The sequence below is a fragment of the Silurus meridionalis genome, chromosome 15, assembly GCF_014805685.1.
Source record: "Silurus meridionalis isolate SWU-2019-XX chromosome 15, ASM1480568v1, whole genome shotgun sequence".
Classification (NCBI taxonomy): domain Eukaryota; kingdom Metazoa; phylum Chordata; class Actinopteri; order Siluriformes; family Siluridae; genus Silurus; species Silurus meridionalis.
In genome coordinates, this window is record NC_060898.1 from 11338827 (window position 1) to 11361833 (window position 23007).

Here is a 23007-nt window from a genome sequence, read left to right on the forward strand (position 1 = left end):
GCAAACTTTGGACACCAAACATATTATTGATGATTGACTCCATCTCGTGTAAAGAAATATTATATGATACACTGACATGTATATTTTTCATATTTTGTTTATTTCCCAACATAATTCTTAAGTTACCTATCAACTATTGTTGGATAGATGCATTTTAGAGTTACAGTGTTTTTAAAGCAGCGTAATTTGGGTAGGTTTAGTTTTAGGTTGGGTTGCTTACATATTTACCAATTACATTAAACTGCAGATATAAAAAACAACCAAAAAAAAAAAAAAGCAGCAGTCAAATAAAAAACATTTTAAATACACAATATAGTTCACAGAGTATCAGTGATTTTAAAATCATATGCATAAAGTATATGCATAATTGAATAGAAACATTTTAGAAACAGATGTTTGTTGATTTATTTATTGAGACTTACATTTTATTATTATGTTTAGTTATGTTACAGAATTATTGTGTGTCTGGATGTTTCATCATAGTTTTAATTTAAGAGTTTAAAAAAAAAGTTTTGTGAAATTGTATAACATTTGTATGTTGTCATGATATTTTTATTTACTGGCAATTAAATTTTAAGCCATTTGGAGTTTTAACACAAAGAGGCCTCATGGTGTTGCTTCTGGGTTCTTCTACTCCACTGATTCTGGGTTTATGCCGAACATCTGGCAGATTTTGTGCAGCTGTACGTTAGCAGATAGCGACTCCTCTTTCAGGTGCTCGTTGCTCATGCGAAGTTTTAACACTTCTGCCAGCAAAGCCACCTTGTCCTTCTTCTCCTGAGTGAGAGAACATGCAGGATAGAGAGAGAAGGACATGGGGTTAATGAGCAGGTCAGTAGATTCCCAGTGCAGTTGTGCTCTGACATTGTTTTTGGCATTAATTTGAAGCTCACCTTCAGCAGATCAGTGCTGAGCCTCATCAGCATGGTCTCCAGGTGAGAGAGTGGGTCACGAAAGTTAATGAGAACATTGCCTCTGGAACAAAATGTTGTACAATTTGAGTCATCAGACACATTCGAGTCATTAAAATAATGCAGGAGTTACTGTATTTACTCAATATTTCTAATTATAACAAAGAAGTTTTCAACAAATCACAATAATGTACACATAAATAACACTGAATAGGAATTTGAAGTGCCTCAAATTCAATACCTTCCAGAAAAAAAGAGTTATAAACAAATATTTTAAAATGTAGTTAATGATGGTTTCAAATCAGAACATCACATTTCCTTTCTTTAATTTGATAATGTTATTATTATTAAGTCATTATATGGACTAAAAAAAGCCAGATGGATTATAATAGAGTTAAACAGGTATTGTTTGTTTCATATTCTCATATTTATCATTTATTAGTGACTTATTAGTAATTTATTAGTCACGTTATCTAAGACTTAAAACAAGGTATACAAAAAGTACACAGTTCTTTAATGAAGAATAACATCATTTTTGACATGGTAAGTTTTTCAGTGAAGATACACTTATTGAACTTTGAAGGGGTCTCAAAGTCAGACAGTTAAAGGCAAAGCTGTAAGTTCTTATTTGAGTGTGAAAAGTATTCAGGATTAGTAGGTTTATGATTCTTTTATTTCTTTTAACAGACAATATGTCCATTATTAAAGCAATTTTGCTGTACTTTATATCAGCTTGGCTTGGCTTTGTGCCTACAACCAAATACCAGCTGTGCTGATATACTGAAATTCTGTACAGTAGCATGATTGCAAGTACAATATTTTATACAACAGTTCTATGAACAAGACAGTAATACTGAGTAACTGACGTTTCAGATGAAGTAGCTACAGTAAATTTATTTTTACTTTGTGATCGAAATTGTTTGCAAAGAAGCCATGCACAGCAGAGTGATGTGTGCTGCACAGCAGGCAACATATAGAACGACTGACTGCCCATTGTAGTGCAGTAGCAGTTTCAATTAAACAGATGCTAAAGTGTGACTTTTCGGTTGCAAATACAGACAAGCAGAGCGATACAAATAAACAGTGTCACGTGCCAGTGCTGTTGTACTGTTCAAATGCTGCTTGTCCAATCAAATTAATGGTCCAGTGCTGACTGATGGTCACAGTGAATTGTGTTCACGTGTTCTGTTAATGAGGTACATTTCAAAAACCTAACCTAATCCAACCTAGCTACCTAAATAAACTAAATGGAGCGCATATCATGTCATGTATTCCAATATGACTTGGGCAAATTTTAATATCCAAACTAAATTAAATTAGGACATATAACTCATTTTGTCCTTTTTCCTGACGTTTCATTTTGCTGTTTAGAAATTTCGAAAGTCTGAAAACTAAAAATAAAAAAAATGAGAGAAAAAACCTAGATTGAATGAGCAAAACTGTAAAAGATTTGACTCACTCTGGAGCTTCACTGAGAGCATGAGGAAGGTGTGGACTGTGTGGTTCAGAACTCCTACCTGGCTGCATGTCACGGGACTCACCAGACAGGAGATCAGCCACCCCCTGTGCTACAAACACCGTAAATAAAACACGCAGGATTTACAAACATAAGCTCTTAAAAATCATGTTGTGAAGTCATTACGAGAATTATATATACAGTATTTTTTGGTTCTTTATTTACTTTCATAAGCCTCAGCTGCGTTCACCAGTCTGTTCCAGTCAAGCGTGCAGGCTGTGTTTGTCAGATGCAGGGGATCCTGATCAAACCGTGCATCCTGGTCCGACACTAGTGTGTCTGAGAGACCACATCGTGGTTGGCACACTATGGAAAAAAATCTTAATGAATACATTTTTTTTTTTTTTTAAATACATCATTATTTTAAAATCACTGATTTTTTCAGTAGTAACTAATAATACTAGCATTGGAAGCAGCACTGATAAGGTTTTGCTATACAAATAAACAAATGAATAAACAAATTGACAGAATATGCTGTTGGTGTATTTCCAGATCATTATTTGTGTGAAATTTTTATCTTTCACATTTTTGCCAAAAACAGAAAAAAAAAATTTATATATATTTTAAATTTTGTTATGATTTTTTTGGTCAAAATATCTATTAATAAGCCTTTCAGTCACAAATTTTGCCAAATGTCAAGTGTCGTATGAGGTAGTCACCTTTTGTTATCACTGTCACTGTTTCAGGATAAAAGATGAGGTCATTGGCTCCTGTCTGCGCTGCTTCTTTTTTTAATATGTGCAGCAGAAAAATAATATCAGGTGTATCTGACACTAGTCAGGAGCTCTTACCGTTGGTGTCAGACTGCAGAAAGAGTTGGTTTGGTGTGGGAACAGGGCGTCTGGTGAAGACAGGGCTGGAGAATATTAAGGGCTTTGGTGAAGGTGAACCTTGATGACACTCAGTAGAACTTCTCTTTGTTTGTTTTGGCTAAAACACAAACAAACATGGCAGTCACTGTGAAGTGTTGCCTAAGGAAATCACTTTCAGTGTTCGTCATTGAAACAATGGTTTGGATCGTGAAAGAGCACTAACCGAGTCAGTTCCTTCATCCATCAGAATGAGCTTTTTCAAGTCTTCCACTACAGTGGTCTTGTGAGCAGGTTGTGAGGTACAGCCTGAGCGGAGTGTAGCAATCACTCGAGGCTGGCCAAACACATTTTTTGACTTTGTGTCTACCTGCCTGAGTGAAACATCATGTAAAATAAAGAATGCTGAAAAATCACATTTGCTCTATTAATCAGTAACTGCAGGTTATTTTCAACTATAGCAAATTACTGATTAGAAAATAAAAAAAATAAAAATAACATTGCAAGTATAGACTTAAATATATCTTAAAAAATAATATTCCTAAATCCGTATTATTATTGAATATCTAGGCATTTTTCATTTAATATAGACACGATAATTTCATTCATCATTATTCAAAGGAATATGTCTTACTGCAATTCTAGATTTTTTTTTTCATTCATTCTGCTTTATTAAATGATTCACAATATAAATATTATTTAAAAAAAAAATGTATTTACTTAACAAAACATAAAAGTAATTTTTTGAGAAAAAAAATAAAAAATAAATGTAAATATTATTGTGTAACATATATTTAAATTCCTTTAAACTGCTAGTGGTTTGAGTTGAACACACCTTTTATTACTGTTGGTGACTGAATAATTTCCTGCATTAGTTGAGTCCTGTTTGTTGTTCAGTTGGCTGTTGTTTTGAATGCATCTGCCATGTGATTGGCTGGATGAGGCACAGATAGAAATATCCTGGGGACTATTAGAAGTGTAACTGGTGCCATTGTACACGCTGAGTTTACAGTAGCCAGTAAGCTTGCTATCTCTTTGTAAATTCCGATGGTCTGGTGAAGAAGGACTTTGTGAAAGTGTAAAGCTGTTGTTGAACACATGTGGATCTCGAGCCCATTTCTTTACACTGAAGAAACTCTGTTTTTTTGTAGACTGAGCTTGGTCACAATGATTCCAAAGATGTTCCTTATTCTTTGAGATCTCTGTGCTGGTTAAGTTCAGTGAACACTTTTGCATGCTGGAGAAACAACGAGTCTGGACTTCTTGGTCCTTAACATGCTGAAATCCTTGGTCATATGGCTGTTGCTGGAGTGGATTTATTGGGTTTGCATCTGGAAATGTTGGAGAAATTGCAGCCCTCATCAGTCGAGGCTTCTCCACCACTGAGGTCTTGATTCCTTGTGGCCTGGAGGACAGTGCACTAGAATAGACATATGCAAAGTAGTGAAATGGGTCAGGACAAGATTACAACAATATTTTCACACAAAACAGTCCCTAGAGTTCACTCAATGGGGTGCAATAAAGAAAAAACGTCCAGTGGGTGGCAGTGCTACAGACATGTTGATGTGAAAGGTCAGCAGAAAATGATCAAACTGGATTGAGCTGGATCAGGCACTCTGTACTACTCAAGCGTTTCATGTTGAATCACAAGGGAAATGGATACAACCACAAGATCCCATACACAGTTTTCTGGTCTTATAATGGTTTATCCTTTTAAGAATTCACAGGTGAAACCCTAGGCTCAAATCAAGAGCCATTCAGAGAAAATTTTGTTGTTCTAATATGAATATTTTATCTCAAACTCAAACAGTATTGTAATATCTTAAATCATTTATATACACATACAATTACAACTTTATCAATAGCAACTTATTGTAACTGTTCCAGTAAACGTTCCCAACCCCCGACCCTTAAAACAGAGCCAGTTTAAATAAGTGTTTTGATATTATAAATATATATTTATAGTTATTGTACTTATCGAAGACTTATTTTGAGTTGAGCAATACATTTAATAGCTGCATTATACACACTTTAATGATTATCATCAATCCTCACCTTTGCTTGAAAACAGCTAATTTGGTGTGAGGTAAAGGCAGAGTATGAGCAGAGTATTCCTTTGTGTTATTGGTCATGGAAAACTCTGCTGAAGGATCACAATGTCTCGATCGGGTGATTTTGGGACTGTAAAAGCCTGGCTGTGCGAGTGGGTGTGGACTACATGAGTGAGCCACACTTGCAGAACTGTCCCATGAGCACTGATCCGGCAGCCATTCACCCTTGAAGTAGAGGTCATGGCTGTCAGGAGAGAATGCGCCTCTTTCTGCAGCCGTTCGAAAACAGTCAGGGGGCAAAAAATGTGCCTGGAAGACAAATATGTGAAGCGATTTAATTACTCAGAGGCAAAGCCCTGAATGTCAGGGGTGATGCAGCAAAACTGAAAATGCAAAGTCACCCTTGGAAGGCTTCCGCAGAACTCCCCGTCCAGATGGTCCTGCTGATCTGAGCTTTTCTCAGCTGAACGAGGGGCAATCACCATGTGCCATCCTTCATCTGAAGAAATAAGAATCAGAATTCCTGCTGAGGGACAAACCTTAATTATTTCTTTAATAAAAGCAAAAACTGAGTTTTGTATGTAAGGTACCTGCATTGTCACATTTAGTTGATGTGTTCATCCTTGTAAACTCCATCTTCCGATTTAAGCTCCATTAAGGTATGTGTACATATTGCGCACTAAAAAGACGTGCTCTTATTGACTATATAGACAACAAAATCAGAGAAAGAGATGAAAGCTGATGTCATTCTTTCTGTTAACAAAAATAGCAACACATTTCTAGCGCTTTACGAGGTAGGAGAGAGGGAGGGGTAGTTCGGTGGTTAAGATATTGGTCTTCTGATCAGATGGTTGTAAGTTCATATCATACCATCACTAAGCTGCCACATCTAGGCCCTTAACCCTCAACTGCTCAGTTTTATGAATGAGATAATTGTAAGTAGCTCTGTATAGGGGAGTCTACCAAAGCCTAGAAATGTACATTCTTAAAAATAAAGAGATATTTCTTAACTTCTCAGACTTTCAAGAGGATTTTCTGTTATCATCTTAGTTATTCATTGTCCATAGAAGTAGTGGAGGTTCAGAATGCAATGTATTAATATAATGCAGATGTGCTCAGTTATGGCAAACACTACTAACATGATAACTGAAGCTTTAAAACTGTTAAGCAGATTGTCTAGAAGGTCTAAATCACTGCATCATTTTTTTTAAAATAGATCAAGGCTAAATGCCATTAAAAACGTATATATAGATCTATTTCAATAATATATAGATTATATCTATAGGTTATATAGAGATATTTGTTTTCCAATGGCTGGGTATTTTCAGCATAAAGAAGCATTTTTCTTTTTGACTTTTTCGTTAACAATTTAACCACAACTGAACAATTCAACCACAACTGGAGTATTTATGAAGTAAGATCACAGCAACTTTCACATCTTTAATATACATTTTAATAGCTCATCATATTCCTCTCAGATTTCCAATATAATCTTTAGTCATATTATTATACTAACTAATAATGAAACAATGTCATCTAACACATTTCTCTTTTAAACATAAGTAGATTATGTAAAAAGATGAAAGAAGGCATTTGAAAACCAAAACTTACTTAAAAGTGGTTTCTACTCTGTGGCTTCCGTTCCACACTAATCCCAGAGCTCTGGAGCTTCTTCAGAGAACAGTGAGAGGAGATGTGATGGCACTGAGAGCTCCGATTCAACACAACCACACATACAAGATGCACAAGAGGAAGAGCTGTGTGGGATTTGTACTGATACTGAAACAGAGGATGGGATTGTTTTTGGGTTTTTTTTTGTCTCTTTGGTGTCAATAGTATAGTTGTGTGAATTGAACCACACTGTGCTATTCAACACTCTATTTATAATGTAACTGATACACATTCTTATGTAACTTTGCAGCATTATACAGAAAGAGAAAAAGGTACATATCAAATAAAATAAAACAGATAGCTAACAGCATTTTATTATTCAGTAATTCTGCAGAGCTGAAGATGTTGAGGTTTTCGTTGGGAGTGATGCCGATGGACAGGATTAGAAATGAGTTTATTAGAGGGACAGCACATGTTAGAGGTTTTGGAGACAAGGTGAGGGAGGCGAGATTGAGATGGTTTGGACATGTGCAGAGGAGGGACATGGGGTATATCGGTAGGAGAATGCTGAGGATGGAGTTACCAGGAAGGAAGAAAAGAGGAAGTCCAAGGAGGAGGTTTATGGATGTTTTGAGGGAAGACATGCAGGTAGTTGGTGTGAAAGAGGCAGATGTAGAGGACAGGGTGGTATGGAGACGGATGATCCGCTGTGGCGACTCCTAATGGGAGCAGCCGAAAGAAGAAGAAGAAGAAGTAATTCTCCGAACATATTCGAACAACAAAGTCACAGAAACATTTTTATTTTGCGATAAAAAGATGGATTTAAAAAGAAAAATCTGCATTTTGTTTTCATTTTCTGATATTTGCATCTAGATGCATTAAGCAATTTACAGTAGAACATGACTCCTTTTGTATATTTTGTATAATGTATTTTCTGTTGCCCAAATGCACCATGTTAGATTTATTGTTGAAATGGTTAGGACTCTGGGTCTGTTTGAGCTCTGGTTTTCATTTGAATTTACTGTATAAAAAAATGATAAATAAAAAAATAATAAGGATAAAGAAACATGAAGACCAGAGAGCTGTCCAGAGAACTGAAGATGACCAGACTAGTGGAGCTGAAGATGAGGAAAAAAGTAATAAACCACTGGTTACATAAACAACCAAACCTTAAACAGCTTGGCTAAATCTAGCAGACATACCACAACATGCACAAACACAGTAGACAGTAATGTCATGGCTTCGGCTTGCATGGCTGATTTTGGAACAGTCTCACAAATATATATTGATGATAAAGTTCATGATGGCAGCAGAAGAACATTCTCCAGGAACATTCTCTGTGCTCGTAAACAGCAAGACAAGACAATGACCCAAAACACACCGCACACAACAAAGGACTTCATCAGGGGAGGTTTTCAAATCAGTCAGCAGACGTCAACACAAATGAGAATATCTAACCTTCTGAAGATGAGAAATAACTGAAATAAAGTCATAATTAATATCTAATAAATATAAGGAACAGTTTGTTGAGGTCACTGGTTTGATACACTTACAGCAAGCAAGTCTGACACCAACAAAGGTGACAAACAAAAGTGGTTTGATATAAAATGATTCTCACATTCTTCTTCTTATTTCAAAAACAAATGTCTTCAGCGTAAAGCAGAAACAATCAAATTTGCCTTCCTTTTCAAAGTCTTTCTGAGATGCACTTTGTTAGTGTACAATTACTCATTGTAGCCCACTGTTTGCTCTGCACAAAAGCATTAGCCCACTCTTGTTCTCTATTTGGGATGTTCAACCAGTGACCACCAATCTGTATCTGTTTAACCACATGCTCTTAACTGTGTCTGTGCCTGTGTCTCTGTTTTAGTTAAACCTGAACTGAGTGTGGTCTAAACTTTTTTATTTATTTTTTTTTTATGTGTTCATTGGAAGTTCCATCCATTTAAATCCATTTAGTAGTTTTAGTTAAATTTTTTTTTTTAGTTTATAGTTCAGTTTTTTTATTGCAATGATTTTATTTTTTAAATAAATTTGAGTGGTAGTTTATTCTCAGTACAGAAATGACAGGGTTATTTATTAGATCATAGCCTGTTAATCATCTAAATGTATTTCCATGCACATTGTATTTTATTATTTCTTGGTCATCTGTCTCAGTGATTTTTGATCAGTCGATTGTTTTTTCAGACAATAGAGACCCTTTGGTACTGAAAGTGAAACATCACTCAAAAATAATAAGTATTATCTCTGAGTAAAGAAGCAGCTGGTGCTAATGCTAAGACTACAGACTTCACACAAGACCATTTTTTTCACTGACTGGGGTCATGCAAATAACTAAAAACAATTATGTGCATGTTATATTCTTCTTATTATTGTTATTGATTTCATTATTAATTCATGGAAAATAGCTCACATTCTCATAATACAGAATCAGTAGGAGCTTAATTTATCGGTGCACAGAAAAAACTGCCACTGAAACAAGTGTAAGAAATTGGCATAAGAAAAAGGCAAAGCAAATGATCCATGGCCGGTGGTTGGGGACCCCTGACCTACTGTATACTGCAGGGAGGTTTTCATTTCCAGAGTCACCTTTGGCTTGTGCATTAGAAATCAAAATAAAAAAAATCTACACCTGAAATGATGTACAGATGATTTGTGGTTAACACTACAAATAAAGTGGGTTTAAACTGAGCTGAACCCATGCTGTAGGTTCAGATGATGTATGCTACATTTAGACACCATGGGCAGTGGCATGGTTATGGCACAACTTCAGGTTTGTAACACCCTTTTTACATACTTAAACCCTGTGACCTGTGGATTTGGGGAACCTCACCAACTGGGTTTTTAGTTTGATGGGATTCTTAGTGCTATACCTTGTTACTTAAAGGTATTTTTAATTATGAAGCAACTTTCTGATTGATTATGTTTAGACTTTAGGAAACACTGTGCGAGGGCAATGTGTACTCTTTCTCTTAAGTGTATAATGAAAATGTCCGGAGCTCGGCAATTATATAACCTTGTGATTTAGTGTGCTGAAATATTTACGAAGACAAACACTTCATTATACGAACACCAGTTAATGTTTATTGTGTTGACGATAAAAATCAACACTGTCAAAATTACAGCACAGAAATCCGGAGTGATATCAGAAACTAGAACAGCAGCGCAATCACAAAACTCTAAATCACAGAATTATCATCAAGTCCACAGTAAGAAACAAGGCACAAACACATGGACTATATATTCGTTTATAGCATAATCCTAGTTCCCAAAATTGCAAAATCACCCAGAGTTATCTATCCAGATTTTGCCGTATATACAATTTTCTGGTCCTGGTGACGCATCCACACACATTTCTTGCAAAGAAAATCACTTAGGAATGTGTAGTACAGCATAGGTCAATGTCCAAGATGCGAGCTTAAAACTGTTAGGAGACTGAATACACAAACATCACTCCCAATATTCTAAATTAAATCTCTCTTTTCACAAATTAATGTACCAGTTTAACAAGCACCTGACTGACTTTGGTTGCAAACGAACGCTAAAATGTCTAACAGATCTACAAGTAGATTTTAAGGTTAAATCATTTCTTTTAAAGTAACAACACTGGAAAAACTGGAACCTACAGTACAAATTCGTTAATCAGACACTAAAAAGACGTTACTGGTTCCCGCTTAATGTCGACCCACAAAATATAAACTACACCATATTAAAAAAATAAAATTAAATAAAAATCTATATACACTGGTACATTTACAGACGTTTGCTTCAGAGAGATGAAACATATTCATTCTCGCTGCCCAGAGATCAAGTCAGTTAAAATATCAATAAAATTGTCCAGGCCCCAAAGGTAGCCGTCTTCTCGGTTCCCCTCCACCCACGGGCTGCGGTGATCCAGTGTGAGAGGAGGAGGCACGGGCATGGTCTTCCCAAAATCAATCATCCACACACCAGCACGGCCGCTCCGGTCATGAACAAACAGCAGTGAGCTTCCCACCACCTTCAGCCAAAGACACAAGAAAACTGGTTAACCAGCATATCAAAAACAATAAAAAAAACTGCAACTGAACGCAAGTCTGATGCTGAAAAGATATAAGATTTAAATACAGAATAAAGTGTGTTATTGTGTGGAGGTGAAATGTTCTGATGAGCAACAGTGACACATAAATAATTCGTTTGTTTGTAGCAAGCAACTTTGCACCACAGTGCCATTTCATCATTAATGCTTCAAAAAATGTTATTAACGTCACATCCTGGATATTTTCAACACAACATCATCATTCATTTGTCAGAACAAGCAGCTACAAAGGAGCATACGAGGCTTGATTTTGAGTATAGACACATTTATCCTGATTTTTTTTTCTTGTCATTTTATTTTCAAACATTTTTTCATTCGATTTCCAAATTATTATTTTATAAATAATCTCACTATTAGCAGCATTTGCCCTTATACAAGTTTTCACTTGGTAAGATACAGAATCATGTTTTTGTTGTATACATGATGACTGTTAAAATAAAATTATTAAAAAAAGATATTAAAATATATCTGATGAATACATACATTTTCAACCATTAACTGCTTCACTGGGAACAACAATTAACAGGAACTACAATGCTTACATATGCATGATTTAAAAATCAAAGCAAAAACAGACAACATCCCTAATACAGTGGAATCCGCTTATCTCGCCCTCGGTTACCTCGACAACCCTATTAAGTCGACGTTTTTGAAGTGGAACCGCCAAATTATCGCTTTGTCTTAGCATTTTTTTATCGGTTATGTCGACTTTTTTTATGTCGCCGAACCCTGATATCTCGAGCACAAGGGGGGAAAAAAATTGCCATTTAACGTCGTTTATCTCGGTGCAGCCGCAGAAGAACTCGCGAAAGTGGCAGAAAAATCAAGGCTTACAGCTGCTACAGGTGTTGTATTGTATACTGGTGAATCTCTGCTGTTAGTTAGTTAGTGCACATATGCCTTTTGTTGTTAAATGTTATGCGATGTATTGGCGGCGCGGAACGTGGGATGAGCAAAATCATAGAATGAACACCGGCAGGATCGGGGGGAATCCACGACGCGCTTTGGGAAGAAAAGCGCAGCCGTTGAGAGAGTGCCGATGGGAAGGCACGTACCGGGATACACATGCGCGATAACAACGACCGCCGTGAACCAACATATACCAACAATAACGGACGGTGAGAGTGTGGAAGTTTAAATAGGAGCTGGTGATGATGCTAAACCAGCACCATATGTGCACGATTGAAGCCGGGAGCTTCAGAGAAAGCGGCCGAGAAAACACCTGCTACGCCGAAGGGGGCGTGGCAGGGGGATTCCTGACTGTTAACAAACATGTACTGTATGTATTTTTATAGCATGCCTTCATCAAACAAATCGCGGCAACGCTGTTGTGTAAAAAAAAACCTTCAAAAACACGTGCATGCACATTCTCATTTATTAACGCACATCATGTACATAAAGAAATTTCAAGCACGTTAATATTTTGCCGCCATTTTGATTTTCGTTTATCTCGATCATCAGTTACCTTGATGATTTTTGGCGACCCCCTAGGACATCGACATAACCGGGTTCCACTGTAGATGCCTTTACCATTATATCATATTATTAAATAATAACAAAAAGTATAAGAATATAATTTTTTTTAAAAATCAAATTTTTACCTCATGTGTTCTGAAGAACTCCGATTTCTCAAGAACCAGGCGCAGCTCTTTTAATCTCTGTTGATAATTTCTCTGTAATTCCAAAGAACATTATGTCATAAATAACTCAGACTGTGATGCATTTCAATGAAGAAAAAATACAATTCCTGACATACCAGCAGTGGGACATCACTGTCAACAAAATCCTTTAGAGCCTGCATCACCTCCTCCTTACACTTTGTCCTTTTAAAATTAGTGTTGCATGTTCCGTCAGATTTCTGTACATGGACGAGAGAAAAGGGAAACACCACTCAGAACGCAGTTATGCACCAATACAAATGCAATATTTCTCTTGCACAAATCACCTTGATGCCCTCGATGCGGAAGCCCAGTGTAGCCGTGGAGCTGAGCGTTTCTCTCCATTGCATGTATCTGGTTTTCAGTACCGCTTGCTGAACATTTTCCTCTGGAGTCGGAGCCATAGGGTCCACTGCTACCATTTTCTCATACATGTCTTTACGAGGCTGAGGACGCTTCCGTGCTTTCTTTAGTTCCTCCTCCAAATAGGTCCTGATCAGACATGAACCAGGCAACAATTACAACTTTTTATTCAGTGTTCATGAAATTGTACAGTTTATCTATTAAATTATTGTGGAACAATAAAACAAGTTCCTTCGTGTTATCGCTTGTTACAGGATCCCTCATTCCACCATCCCTCAATTATAGGATTTAAATCTGGGACTGGCTTTGCAGTGTTCTGTTAGTATACATTATATATCTAAAAGTTTGAGGACAACTGACCATCACAGTTAAATCAGTTACCCCAGCTGTTCCACAAAGTTGGAAGCACAAACATGCCAAAGTCTCTTTGTACATAATCCAGAGAGGACAGTTGGGTTTCAAGGTTAAACTCCTGCACAAAGCCTGGGCCTCAACCCCACTGAACATGACTTACTGGAATGCTGACTGCACCCTGGGCACCTTCTCCCCTGACAACAGAGCCTGAACTCTGTAATACGAATGCTGAAATAAGCTGCCTGATTTAAAAAAAAGAATAAAACTGAATTGGAGAATCTGAATTTTATTAGATTTTTGACTAGAATAAGTTGAATACAAAGAATCATCGAGGCAAATTATTTTCCACAATGCTTCGTTTAGTCTATTTAACTTGACACGGAGCACTGCACCGCCTGCTAAACCCTGGAGCGCTCTTGACAGGTAACACAAAAGATGCTGCATAATGTGAAATAGAGGAATTGGAAGAACATAGCGAGGGGCGAGGGGAAGATTCAGGCCAAAGAAAAACGACAGAGTTCGACAAAGACAAAGTTTGGCATCATTTCAAACTGTAACATGGGGAAAAAATCTTAATAAATCAAATTAAACACTGTACAGTGTGGTTATTAAATACTTAATAGGCTTAGTTTTCAGATATTCTTGTACGCAAGTTCAGCAATTAAAAAAATTAATAATAAATATAAAATAATTACTTGTTCATCTTAAGAACCTATGTATTGTTTTTATCTTGTATATTTAGCATTGCTCTTTATTAATTGCCCTAGTTGACAAGTCTTTTTTTTTTTTTGCTGTTCTGAGATTTTATCTCGGTATCTACATTCAAGGTTTTTTTTTCTGTAGATACTGAGATAGAATCTCAGAACAGCAAAAGGAAAAAAAAAAAAAAAAAAAAACTGAAAGTGGTTCATTCTAAATAGATTTTCCAGACAAGAACTATTGTATAAAATCAGTGCTATGAATTAAACAGTCTAGTTTTCATTATTAGGACTAAACAAAACAAAAAATCTTTAATAACAATTTGTTTAGATTTTAAATGACACACTCAGTAGGCTAAAGCAACCCGGAGCTCACCGGCTTCCCATTTTGCAGTCCATTATGCAGGGTGTGTCAAAATAAGACAGCAAGTCGTCCATGAGGTTGTAGTCCTGCCCGTCTCTCTGGGTCATGCCATGATACCCGGGCACGAAGGGCCGCAATATGTCACTCATGAGCCGCTGCAGACACTGCTGCTCGTACACACAGTACTTCTTCAGCAGCTTCCCATCACAGCTTGTCTGAAAATTACCTGTGAAACCAGAGAAAAGCATGTGAGGCGAATAAGGTTGTGGTGATGACATTTGACATTGCAAACAAAACAAATGAACTGGAATAAGTGTGAAGCTCACAAGACATAAATATTGCAGCTGAACACAAACCTGCATGGCCAACCACTTGCACCCACGGAGAGCGCTTCTGTAAAGGAACCACAAAAGGAGACCAGTTCACCATGGTTTTATTCTTCTCCTGCAAAGGACAGTTTCCACAGTTCAGGTCAAAGAGCCAGATTTATTGCGTTTCTTATCCAGTTTATGAATTAATTTGCTTCACATAATAAAAAAATAACAGCCTGAAAGAAAAATCTCAAGTAAATAAATAAAACAAATGTCACCCAAATGTGAGGAGAGATGAAAGAAACAGTCAGATTTTTTCGCCTGTATTTAATTTAAAGTACATAAAACTAACCAGTTACATAATGTTCTTTATTTGCAAACCAGAACACATGAACCATACCAGATTAAACACCGCAGGTTTGAACTTTTTGAAACGCATTTTTCTGTTCTGTTGTAAATCATTTACACAAATGCATGTGATTGAACAAGCCACAACAGACGATCTGCTACAAAAGACAAGCTGGTTCATGTTTAGATAACTGAAGTCACTGAACTTGGGCTGGATATTTCCACTCGTTTATCAGCTCTGTCATAATATTGTTCGAGTGCTCAGTCTGCGTCCTTGAAATTTTTTTTGTGTCTTCATTCAAACCAAAGACTACCATCTGATGACGTCTTACCTACAAGTCAAGTCAAGTTAATTTCTATAGCGCTTTTCACAACAGACATTGTCTCAAAGCAGTTTACAGAAATGAACAGTTAAGGTGAATGCTGTGTATTTATCAGGGATGAGCAGCCATGGCGACTGTGCCAAGGATGTGGCATAATACCGATCCACAGAAAATGACACAGTGGCTTAGCTGTTCTAAGCATGGTTTTTTTTATCGTCTGTCAAATAGCAATTTACACACACAAAAAAAGTTCTTGCTAATGTAAAGTGCTAATGTCAGGCAACATCTTATAAAATTCTGTACCGCTAACAAAGGCATATCAGCTAATAACAAACTGAAGAAATCCCATATTCACTGTGGGCAGTTACAGCAGTGACTAGTTAGTTAGTGTCTTTGTTCGTTAAAAACATTTGCTTGTTCTTCGTTTATGGCCAATGATGAAATTAGCATATAAATTTCTTTATGTTTTACTTCATAGTGAATAGAAACATTTTTTTCCACACAGACATCATGACTAAAGTGGTCAGACAGCTACATGCTGGAGCTAAATCTTTTCAGTTTATAATCAGATAAAATGTCTGCAACATTCCTGCAGTCCTCCAGTCGGAATATCATCCGAATTGGTTCCTTTTTTTGGTTTTAAAAGGCAAAAACATTTATTTTGGTGAAGAAACATACGAATAAAAACATTTATTAAAAGGAAGGTTTCTGGACCATTGAAGTCATTGATTTAAATTCACTTAAATTTTGACCAACGGGAATGGGTTTCCTTTGCACAACACACATTTGACAAGCAAAATAATGCGAAATGCAGAGGTGGCATTATTAATCATTCCTGTTCAGTAATGCTGCCAAATTCGAATGCCTGGTCATTAACAATTTTAACATTCATACAAAACTTTACCCAAAAGTACCAAATTATGTGCTAGTGTAATATCGAGGACAACACACAAGTAACCCAAAGGTAATTTCCTCAATTTCAACAATCTTATATAATCAAAAATCAGTGAATATGCCTTTGTGTAATCATGCATCATAAACAATAAAATGGTTTCATGGATATGGAATGACAATAAAGATCGTTTTAAAAAAAAAAAGAAAATACACAAACTACCACATGATAAGGACACTTGATTTATGAGTGCCCTGCGCTAATCACAAAAGTCTTTAACATATCGGTTTCAAAATCTTCAAACCCCACATCTCTAATCCTTACCTCAGTCTTCAGCTCGCACAACTAACTCCTTCTACACTAGCGCCCATCAAGACAATCATTGACAATGCTGAACTTGCTAAACTTATCAAGCAATATACTGCGCTGAGTGATCGCTCCCTCATCTTACACAATAACTGATGAAACATTTACAGAATGGACTTGTTTTGCTAATGCCACAGACCAGGAAGCCACTCGTAATAAATAAAGTGCTCTTTCTGCTCATTTCCGGTAAAAGCACTCCATCTGGGTACTCATTTTCACAATCTACATTTTGAAACAAATTAATTCGAATCTCTGGAACTATTTAGAATATATGGCAGTTGAAGAATGTTGGAACACCACCACACCTCGTACCAAAGTCTGGTGCTGGTGTGAAGCTGTAATGGGATGAATGACAGTTCACTTCAGGAGTTTGAATTAGTTAAGAATCGTAGCTCTATCATGACAGAGGTCACATCAGCCCAACTGCAATTCGCATTATGCTAAACTGGTAGTTGTTTAGTTCGATTACTTTTGAGCGATATTAGCCAAATTTTTTACACCATGCCAAGATGTCAGACAAACCCACTCTCTGGATAAGCTTACTACATAAAGGATGTTGATTCTGGAAGGTGTGGTCTTTGAGAGAATGTAAGGGTAAACTTAGATAACACAGGGTTACCCCCCCTACACACTAAAACTAAATGGTTTTTTTAACATAAATATGAATAAAAACAGATAGGAATATGATTCCAGAATAAATCAACTTAAATTTAAATAACTTAAAATATTTTGCTTTCCATAAAAATATATCCTGTCAAATTTATACAAATTATCAACATGAACATGCTGCAAAAAAAACCCCTGGAAAAAAATCTATAAAAATTGTGCTTTTAAGTAAACGTTAAAATAAATCAAAATCAGATTTTTTCGCTCTATGCCATTTTATAAAAAATAAACAAACTAACTCCTGTCAAAATTATACAAATTCAAAATATATACATGCTGCAAAAAAACCCTGGAAATATAAATAAAATGTGCTTTTCAGCAAAAGCTAAAATAACAGCAAATCAAAAAATTCTGTTTTGTTTGCTCTTATACCATTTTGTCGCACACCATCATGCAGCTCTTCAAGCAGCTTCACTTTGTGATTTTGCTCTGGTGGAAAAACATCTGCTGAAATGTCGGATTCTTCTTTAACTCTTCTACTTTCTGTATCTTTGTTTTTCTGCTCTACATTCAGGTTTTTCAGCTTCTCCTGATGTTTTGTCTCGTAGTTCCGTCTTAGATACAATTCCTTAATTACAGCCAAATTAGCGTCAGTAAATATATACTCAGAATCCCATCGGTTTTGAAACGGCTCTGTTTTCAGAATCAGCTTTTCTCTTGTGTGAGGGGAGAGCTTCACAATAACTTTACAATAGGGTTGTATACATTAACAGAAGCTTGACTTGTTTGACGCTGGAATGTTCCCAGGTAGCATACCCTTCGGCAAGGCAGCTGAAGCGCTGCATTATGGGATCTGTAGTTTGTGTGTTATCAGTGCTTCATATCGCCGGGACATTAATAACAATTAATAATAAATAAATAAAAATAAATCATCTCGTAAGCCAGATATAATTGTACGTCAGGCCGGATGTGATTCCTTGTGTTTGACACATATGGTACAAGTGCACAAAATACTGAATGATGAAATGCGAGTCAGAACTCTTCAATCTAAAACATTCATCAACCACAGCTTGTGTTTTCTTTAAAATCGGGTTCTTCTGGTTGTCTACAGCATCAGGAATATGATGTATGCTACTGGAACGTTAAACATGAACCAGTGTAGCTGTAACTAACACAAACAAACAATAGATTCATCCTAAAAAATCATTAGTTTAAAAGGTGCAAACTATAACTGTAAAATAAACATACTTTGGAGTGCTGTGGACAGGTAACACAGAAGATGCTGCAGAATGAAAAATAGAGGAACGGGGACTTTCAAACTAAATCACAAAGAAAAGACTGTAATATGCACTAATTGGGTTTAGTTTTCACAGATATTCTTGTATGCAATTTCAGCAATACAAATGTTAATCTTTCTACAAATAATTTTTCTTCTTCAAATTTTAAGAGACGCGTCTTCTTTTCTCTTGTATATTTAGTATCGCTTTAAAAAAAAAAGAAAAAGTACTTCTTGTCCGGGTTAAAGCGATGGAATAACTGGTTGAATAGCTGCAGATGTATTTTATATTTTCGATTGTCCAAAGTAGCTTTGATGACCACCTGGCAAACTCACAGCATTCTCTCACCAGAGTCACATGGTGGTCACATGGAAAGGTTTTCAATTAATAGATGTGTTTTATCAAGGGCTCATTTGTAACATTTCTTGCCGTCTTAGTGTGCTTTAGACCCTCAATTGTCTTGTGCAGAGCAAAGAGTGAATACAGAGTCAATAACCGTATTAATGCTCGTACATTTGTTCTCCATCAGGACAAATGATCCCAAATACACCTCTGGCGTTCGTAAGACCCATTTGTCCAAGAAGAGAGTGGAGTGCTGCAAACTTGAGCCTCCACAATCTGCCTACAGCCGAGTTGGTTTGAGGTGAGCTGGATTGGAGAGTGAAGGAAAAGCAGTTAACATGCACTTAACACCTCTGGGAACTCCTGAAGATTGTTGGAAAGCATTCCAGGTGACTGCCTTATGAGGTCGACTAACAGTGTGTGCAAAAGCTGTAATCAAAACACTGCCACCTTCGTAATACTGCTTTTTTTTATCAGATTATGAAAAATACTAATAAGAAATGACGCATTATAATGAATATGAAACGACAAAGAAGCAGGACAACAAAAACGGAAAAACACAAGACGAAAATGACCTTCATGACAGTAGATGTAGTGGCTGAATGTGGAAATGAAACTGGAATCGGTGCATGGACGCGTGAATCAAACTCACCGCGTTTCTCCCCTCACTGAACTCCTCCTCGTACTCCTCAAAGCTGGAGGTGGGAGAGAGGCCCACAGAGGAGCAGTCTGAGAGCTTCCTGAGCCCGAGTGAGAAGGCGGGGGAGCCGCCAAAGCCGCTGTCTGAGCACAGCGACTCCTCGTCGGGCTGCGAGCCGCAGGAAAGTCCGCTAGGTTTGGGCTGATCGAGCTTCTCGGTCTGGGCCACGCACGGATCACAGGTCACAACCAGTTCAGGAGGAGCAGCTCGCACAGAAAAAACACGGCTCTGCTGCTCGGGGTGTAGCGCTGAAAGAGTCGACCAGTGAAAGCTGTGGATCATATCTGCAACATCCGGACATGGAGCAGCGCTGCCGGGCGTTTTAGTCATCCTGATCACTCGTGCAGTATGAGCCCGCAGCTCCCAACCGCTCCTTAATCCTCCAGAACAGATCGGGGTGTGTTTTTCACAGGGCGTTTACTCGCCCATTAATTCGCATTAGTCTGTGCACGTAACCGTGATCGCATTATCTTCATCCGACTCGCACATTTCTCTTAATTCTGAACCGGTGCTCGCAATAGAAACACGCCTGGCGCGTGCGGCTCTGCACCGATTGCGTGTTAGCAGCGGATTCCGCTTCCTCGCCTGCGCTCATTGGTGAATTGCACTGGCCACGCCCCCTTTGACCCTTTCCTTAAAGTTAAAGCACTGCTTAATCCCATTGTTATTATAAAGAATATAAATAACTTGTTACAAATCACAGCAAATAAAACCCCATACAATTTCTCTCATTTTACAGTAATCATTATCTCAAATTTCTTACATGCGCTTCATCTTTAAACAGCATTTGAAATTAATTTTACATATAAAAAGCAGTATGTAAAGACTTTTCATTCATCCCTTAACCTTGGGCTTACAGCTGAAAATGCCCTACTTAATTTTAAATGTTAACAGTTCCTGATAAAAGTGGGCTACATACACAATTTAAACATCTTTAAAAAGAAGACACTTTGAGCTTTACTGTCCATTATTATAAAGTTAATATTGCTCAAAAAGATAAGTTATATATATGATAAAATATCATTAAAAAATTAAATTTTTATTTTCTTCATATTTAAATACATGAAATCAGTCCTGGAGCAATCCGGGAAAGTAATAGGTTAAAAGCCACATGTCTCATGAGTTTATATTTTAAATTAAATGAAGATATCATGAAAAATGAGATTCCTACAAACATTTATCTGAGACTATGTCTGGTTCGCCCCTGTCTGCCCACCCAGCCCAAATTTAGGACTCACAGCTGAAATGCCCTACCTAACTTTAAATTAAACTAAAATAAAAATGGGGATATCTTTGGAAAGAAGACACTTCGAGCTTTACTGTCCATCATCAAAATTGATATTGCTCGATAAGTTAGTTAGATAAGTTATAGATGATGAAGTGCCATGGATGTACATTTCCTGCATTGGACATTATTTTCATTTCATTTATAAATACATGAAATCAGTCCTGGAGCAAATCCAGAAAAGTACTGAAAGCCACATGTCTCATGAGTCTATATTTCAAATTTTATGAAGATTTTCATGCCAAATTAGATTCCTACAAACATTTATCTGAGACTGTGTCTGATCCTTTCCTCCCTCCCCCTGTTTGAGAGACTCCTGCTAAACTCAGGTAGTCATTCATACTCTATTCATACAGTCTGCATAGAAATGAATGGCTGACCATTAAAGGCTTTTGTTATACATGTTTGACTATTAATGTTGATTTGGCATTCATACTGATGACCAGGTAGCCAGACAAGCTATTGTTTTACAGTCATGGCCATTCATATTGATGTGCGGCCATTTCAAACTCAACAATACACACACACACACACACACACACACACACACACACACACACACACACACACACATTCTTTTTAAGCATTTCTCTTATAAAAACAAACGGGCACTAAAACCTATAATGGTTTAATTTTGTAAAGGGAGATATATTGTAACTTACAGATGTAAAATAGCATCTCCATGCAGATCTCCAAGTCTCTGTTGTTACTCCGCCCCCAAGAATATTTTCCACATCGCTCATTTGCGCAAATCTCCAATAAAACAACTTTTTTGATTGTCCATTTTTTTATTTGTTTTCTTTTTTGTTTGTTAACAAAGTCCAGTTAGAACGAGATATAAACAAGCTGGTTGTGCAGAACTCAGAGATGGATCTGTTCCTGGTTCGTCACTACGCACGTGCTGCTTCGGCCAGTAAGAGTTTGTAATAAAACTAAAACTCTCACTCGTGAGGAATAAAATCCTCCCATATATCGTTAGAATCCTGCACTTATTGGCTACATTTTCCATCAGTCATTTCGTTTCCATTATGCTACTGACTGGAAATAAAAGTTTTTGAAATGATGGGTAGTGGTAATAAAGTCACCTGGACACCTGCCTGTAAAGAGAAGCCCGAGATTCCGCCTGTTTTACTGTTTTTTTATGTGTGTGTGTGTGTGTGTGTGTGGTGGGGGTCTCATTTGTTTTGTAAAACTACATTCTATCAGCCATATTTGTTTTTGTGTTTGTTTTTTACCAGCAAGATGCCTTTTTGTGCAGTTTTATGCTGTACCATAAACAAAGGAATGTCTATCTAAATTACAACACTATTATTTGGTTGGAGCAAAAATGCTTTACGGCATGTTGTTTCACAGGATTTGCAGCAGTGGATGTGTTTGTGACTCGTTATTACAATAATAATTTAAGTAGTTCATTTTTATGCATATTGTATTTGTGTACAAAATACAACTGTTATACGTTTTCCATTGAAAAACAGTGATCTGAAATCGCTGCTTGAGGCTTAGAGCTTTAGAATGATGTATAGTTAGTCATGGTTACTCTTCTCTCTTTTTATTTAATCTATTGCTAAACATTAACACCTGAGAACAATGGGATATCGGTTGCGTGGCAACCCCGACGACTAAGAGGGTTAACTATAGTTAGAGAGACTATCACTATAAGCATATTCTAATTTATCTATCTATCTATCTATCTATCTATCTATCTATCTATCTATCTATCTATCTATCTATCTATCTATCTATCTATCTATCTATCTATCTATCTATCTATCTATCTATCTATCTATCTATCTATCTATCTATCTATCTATCTATCTATCTATCTATCTATCTATCTATCTATCTATCTATCTGGTGGATCAGGTGGATCCCAAATGCAGCTTCACCATCTCTTTTTTCTCACCCCTATAGGATAAGGAATCAGTATATGATAAACTTGCATGCTTTTAACAATAGTTCAGGAGGCAATTAAACAAATTTCAAAGAATATATAAATGCATTTGCTGAACATCCCTGTCTCCTATATCAAAATCTTCTCACACACCAGCCTGCCCCTTTTCTAGCATTTTATATAAACCCGGAGATTTGTCCTGAATGATGTGTGTGAGAGAGGACACAGCAGATGCTACGCCAGATGGATAAGC

General features: G+C 36.8%; 2 protein-coding genes across 3 annotated transcripts; both read right to left on the minus strand.

Annotated features, from left to right (window-relative positions):
- Positions 1 to 81: 81 nt before the first annotated feature.
- LOC124397591 lies at positions 82 to 7021 on the minus strand. Of its 2 annotated transcripts, none has more exons than XM_046867146.1 (11): positions 6899 to 7021; positions 5878 to 5989; positions 5689 to 5786; positions 5292 to 5596; positions 4072 to 4656; positions 3463 to 3610; positions 3219 to 3357; positions 2593 to 2733; positions 2371 to 2479; positions 894 to 975; positions 82 to 777 (listed from the first exon to the last, which is right to left on the minus strand). In XM_046867146.1, exons 2-11 carry the CDS (start codon positions 5921 to 5923, stop codon positions 631 to 633), a joined length of 1800 nt encoding a protein of 599 aa, XP_046723102.1. In that variant the 5' UTR covers positions 5924 to 5989; positions 6899 to 7021; the 3' UTR covers positions 82 to 630. The 2 variants fall into 2 exon arrangements, with proteins under 2 accessions (XP_046723102.1, XP_046723103.1); XM_046867147.1 differs by having other exon boundaries at positions 638 to 777; positions 2429 to 2479.
- Positions 7022 to 9959: 2938 nt separating this feature from the next.
- Positions 9960 to 20176, minus strand: itpkca (inositol-trisphosphate 3-kinase Ca). Its single transcript, XM_046868426.1, has 7 exons — positions 19531 to 20176; positions 14770 to 14857; positions 14426 to 14639; positions 12922 to 13126; positions 12733 to 12834; positions 12578 to 12649; positions 9960 to 10898 (listed from the first exon to the last, which is right to left on the minus strand). Exons 1-7 carry the CDS (start codon positions 19906 to 19908, stop codon positions 10686 to 10688), a joined length of 1272 nt encoding a protein of 423 aa, XP_046724382.1. The 5' UTR covers positions 19909 to 20176; the 3' UTR covers positions 9960 to 10685.
- Between the last annotated feature and the right edge of the window lie 2831 nt (positions 20177 to 23007).

Excerpts from the sequence above, each read along its gene's own strand:
- LOC124397591 (XM_046867146.1), bottom strand. The coding sequence starts at position 5,923 with ATGGAGTTTACAAGGATGAACACATCAACTAAATGTGACAATGCAG. Across the intron at positions 3,611-4,071 it reads GTCACCAACAGTAATAAAAG|GCAGGTAGACACAAAGTCAA; the intron begins GTGTGTTCAACT and ends TGTTTCACTCAG. Across the intron at positions 976-2,370 it reads GCTCTCAGTGAAGCTCCAGA|AGGCAATGTTCTCATTAACT; the intron begins GTGAGTCAAATC and ends ATTTTGTTCCAG.
- itpkca (XM_046868426.1), bottom strand. The coding sequence starts at position 19,908 with ATGACTAAAACGCCCGGCAGCGCTGCTCCATGTCCGGATGTTGCAGAT. Across the intron at positions 14,640-14,769 it reads GCAAGTGGTTGGCCATGCAG|GTAATTTTCAGACAAGCTGT; the intron begins GTTTGTGTTCAG and ends CTGGTTTCACAG. Across the intron at positions 10,899-12,577 it reads AGTTCTTCAGAACACATGAG|GTGGTGGGAAGCTCACTGCT; the intron begins GTAAAAATTTGA and ends CTTTGGCTGAAG.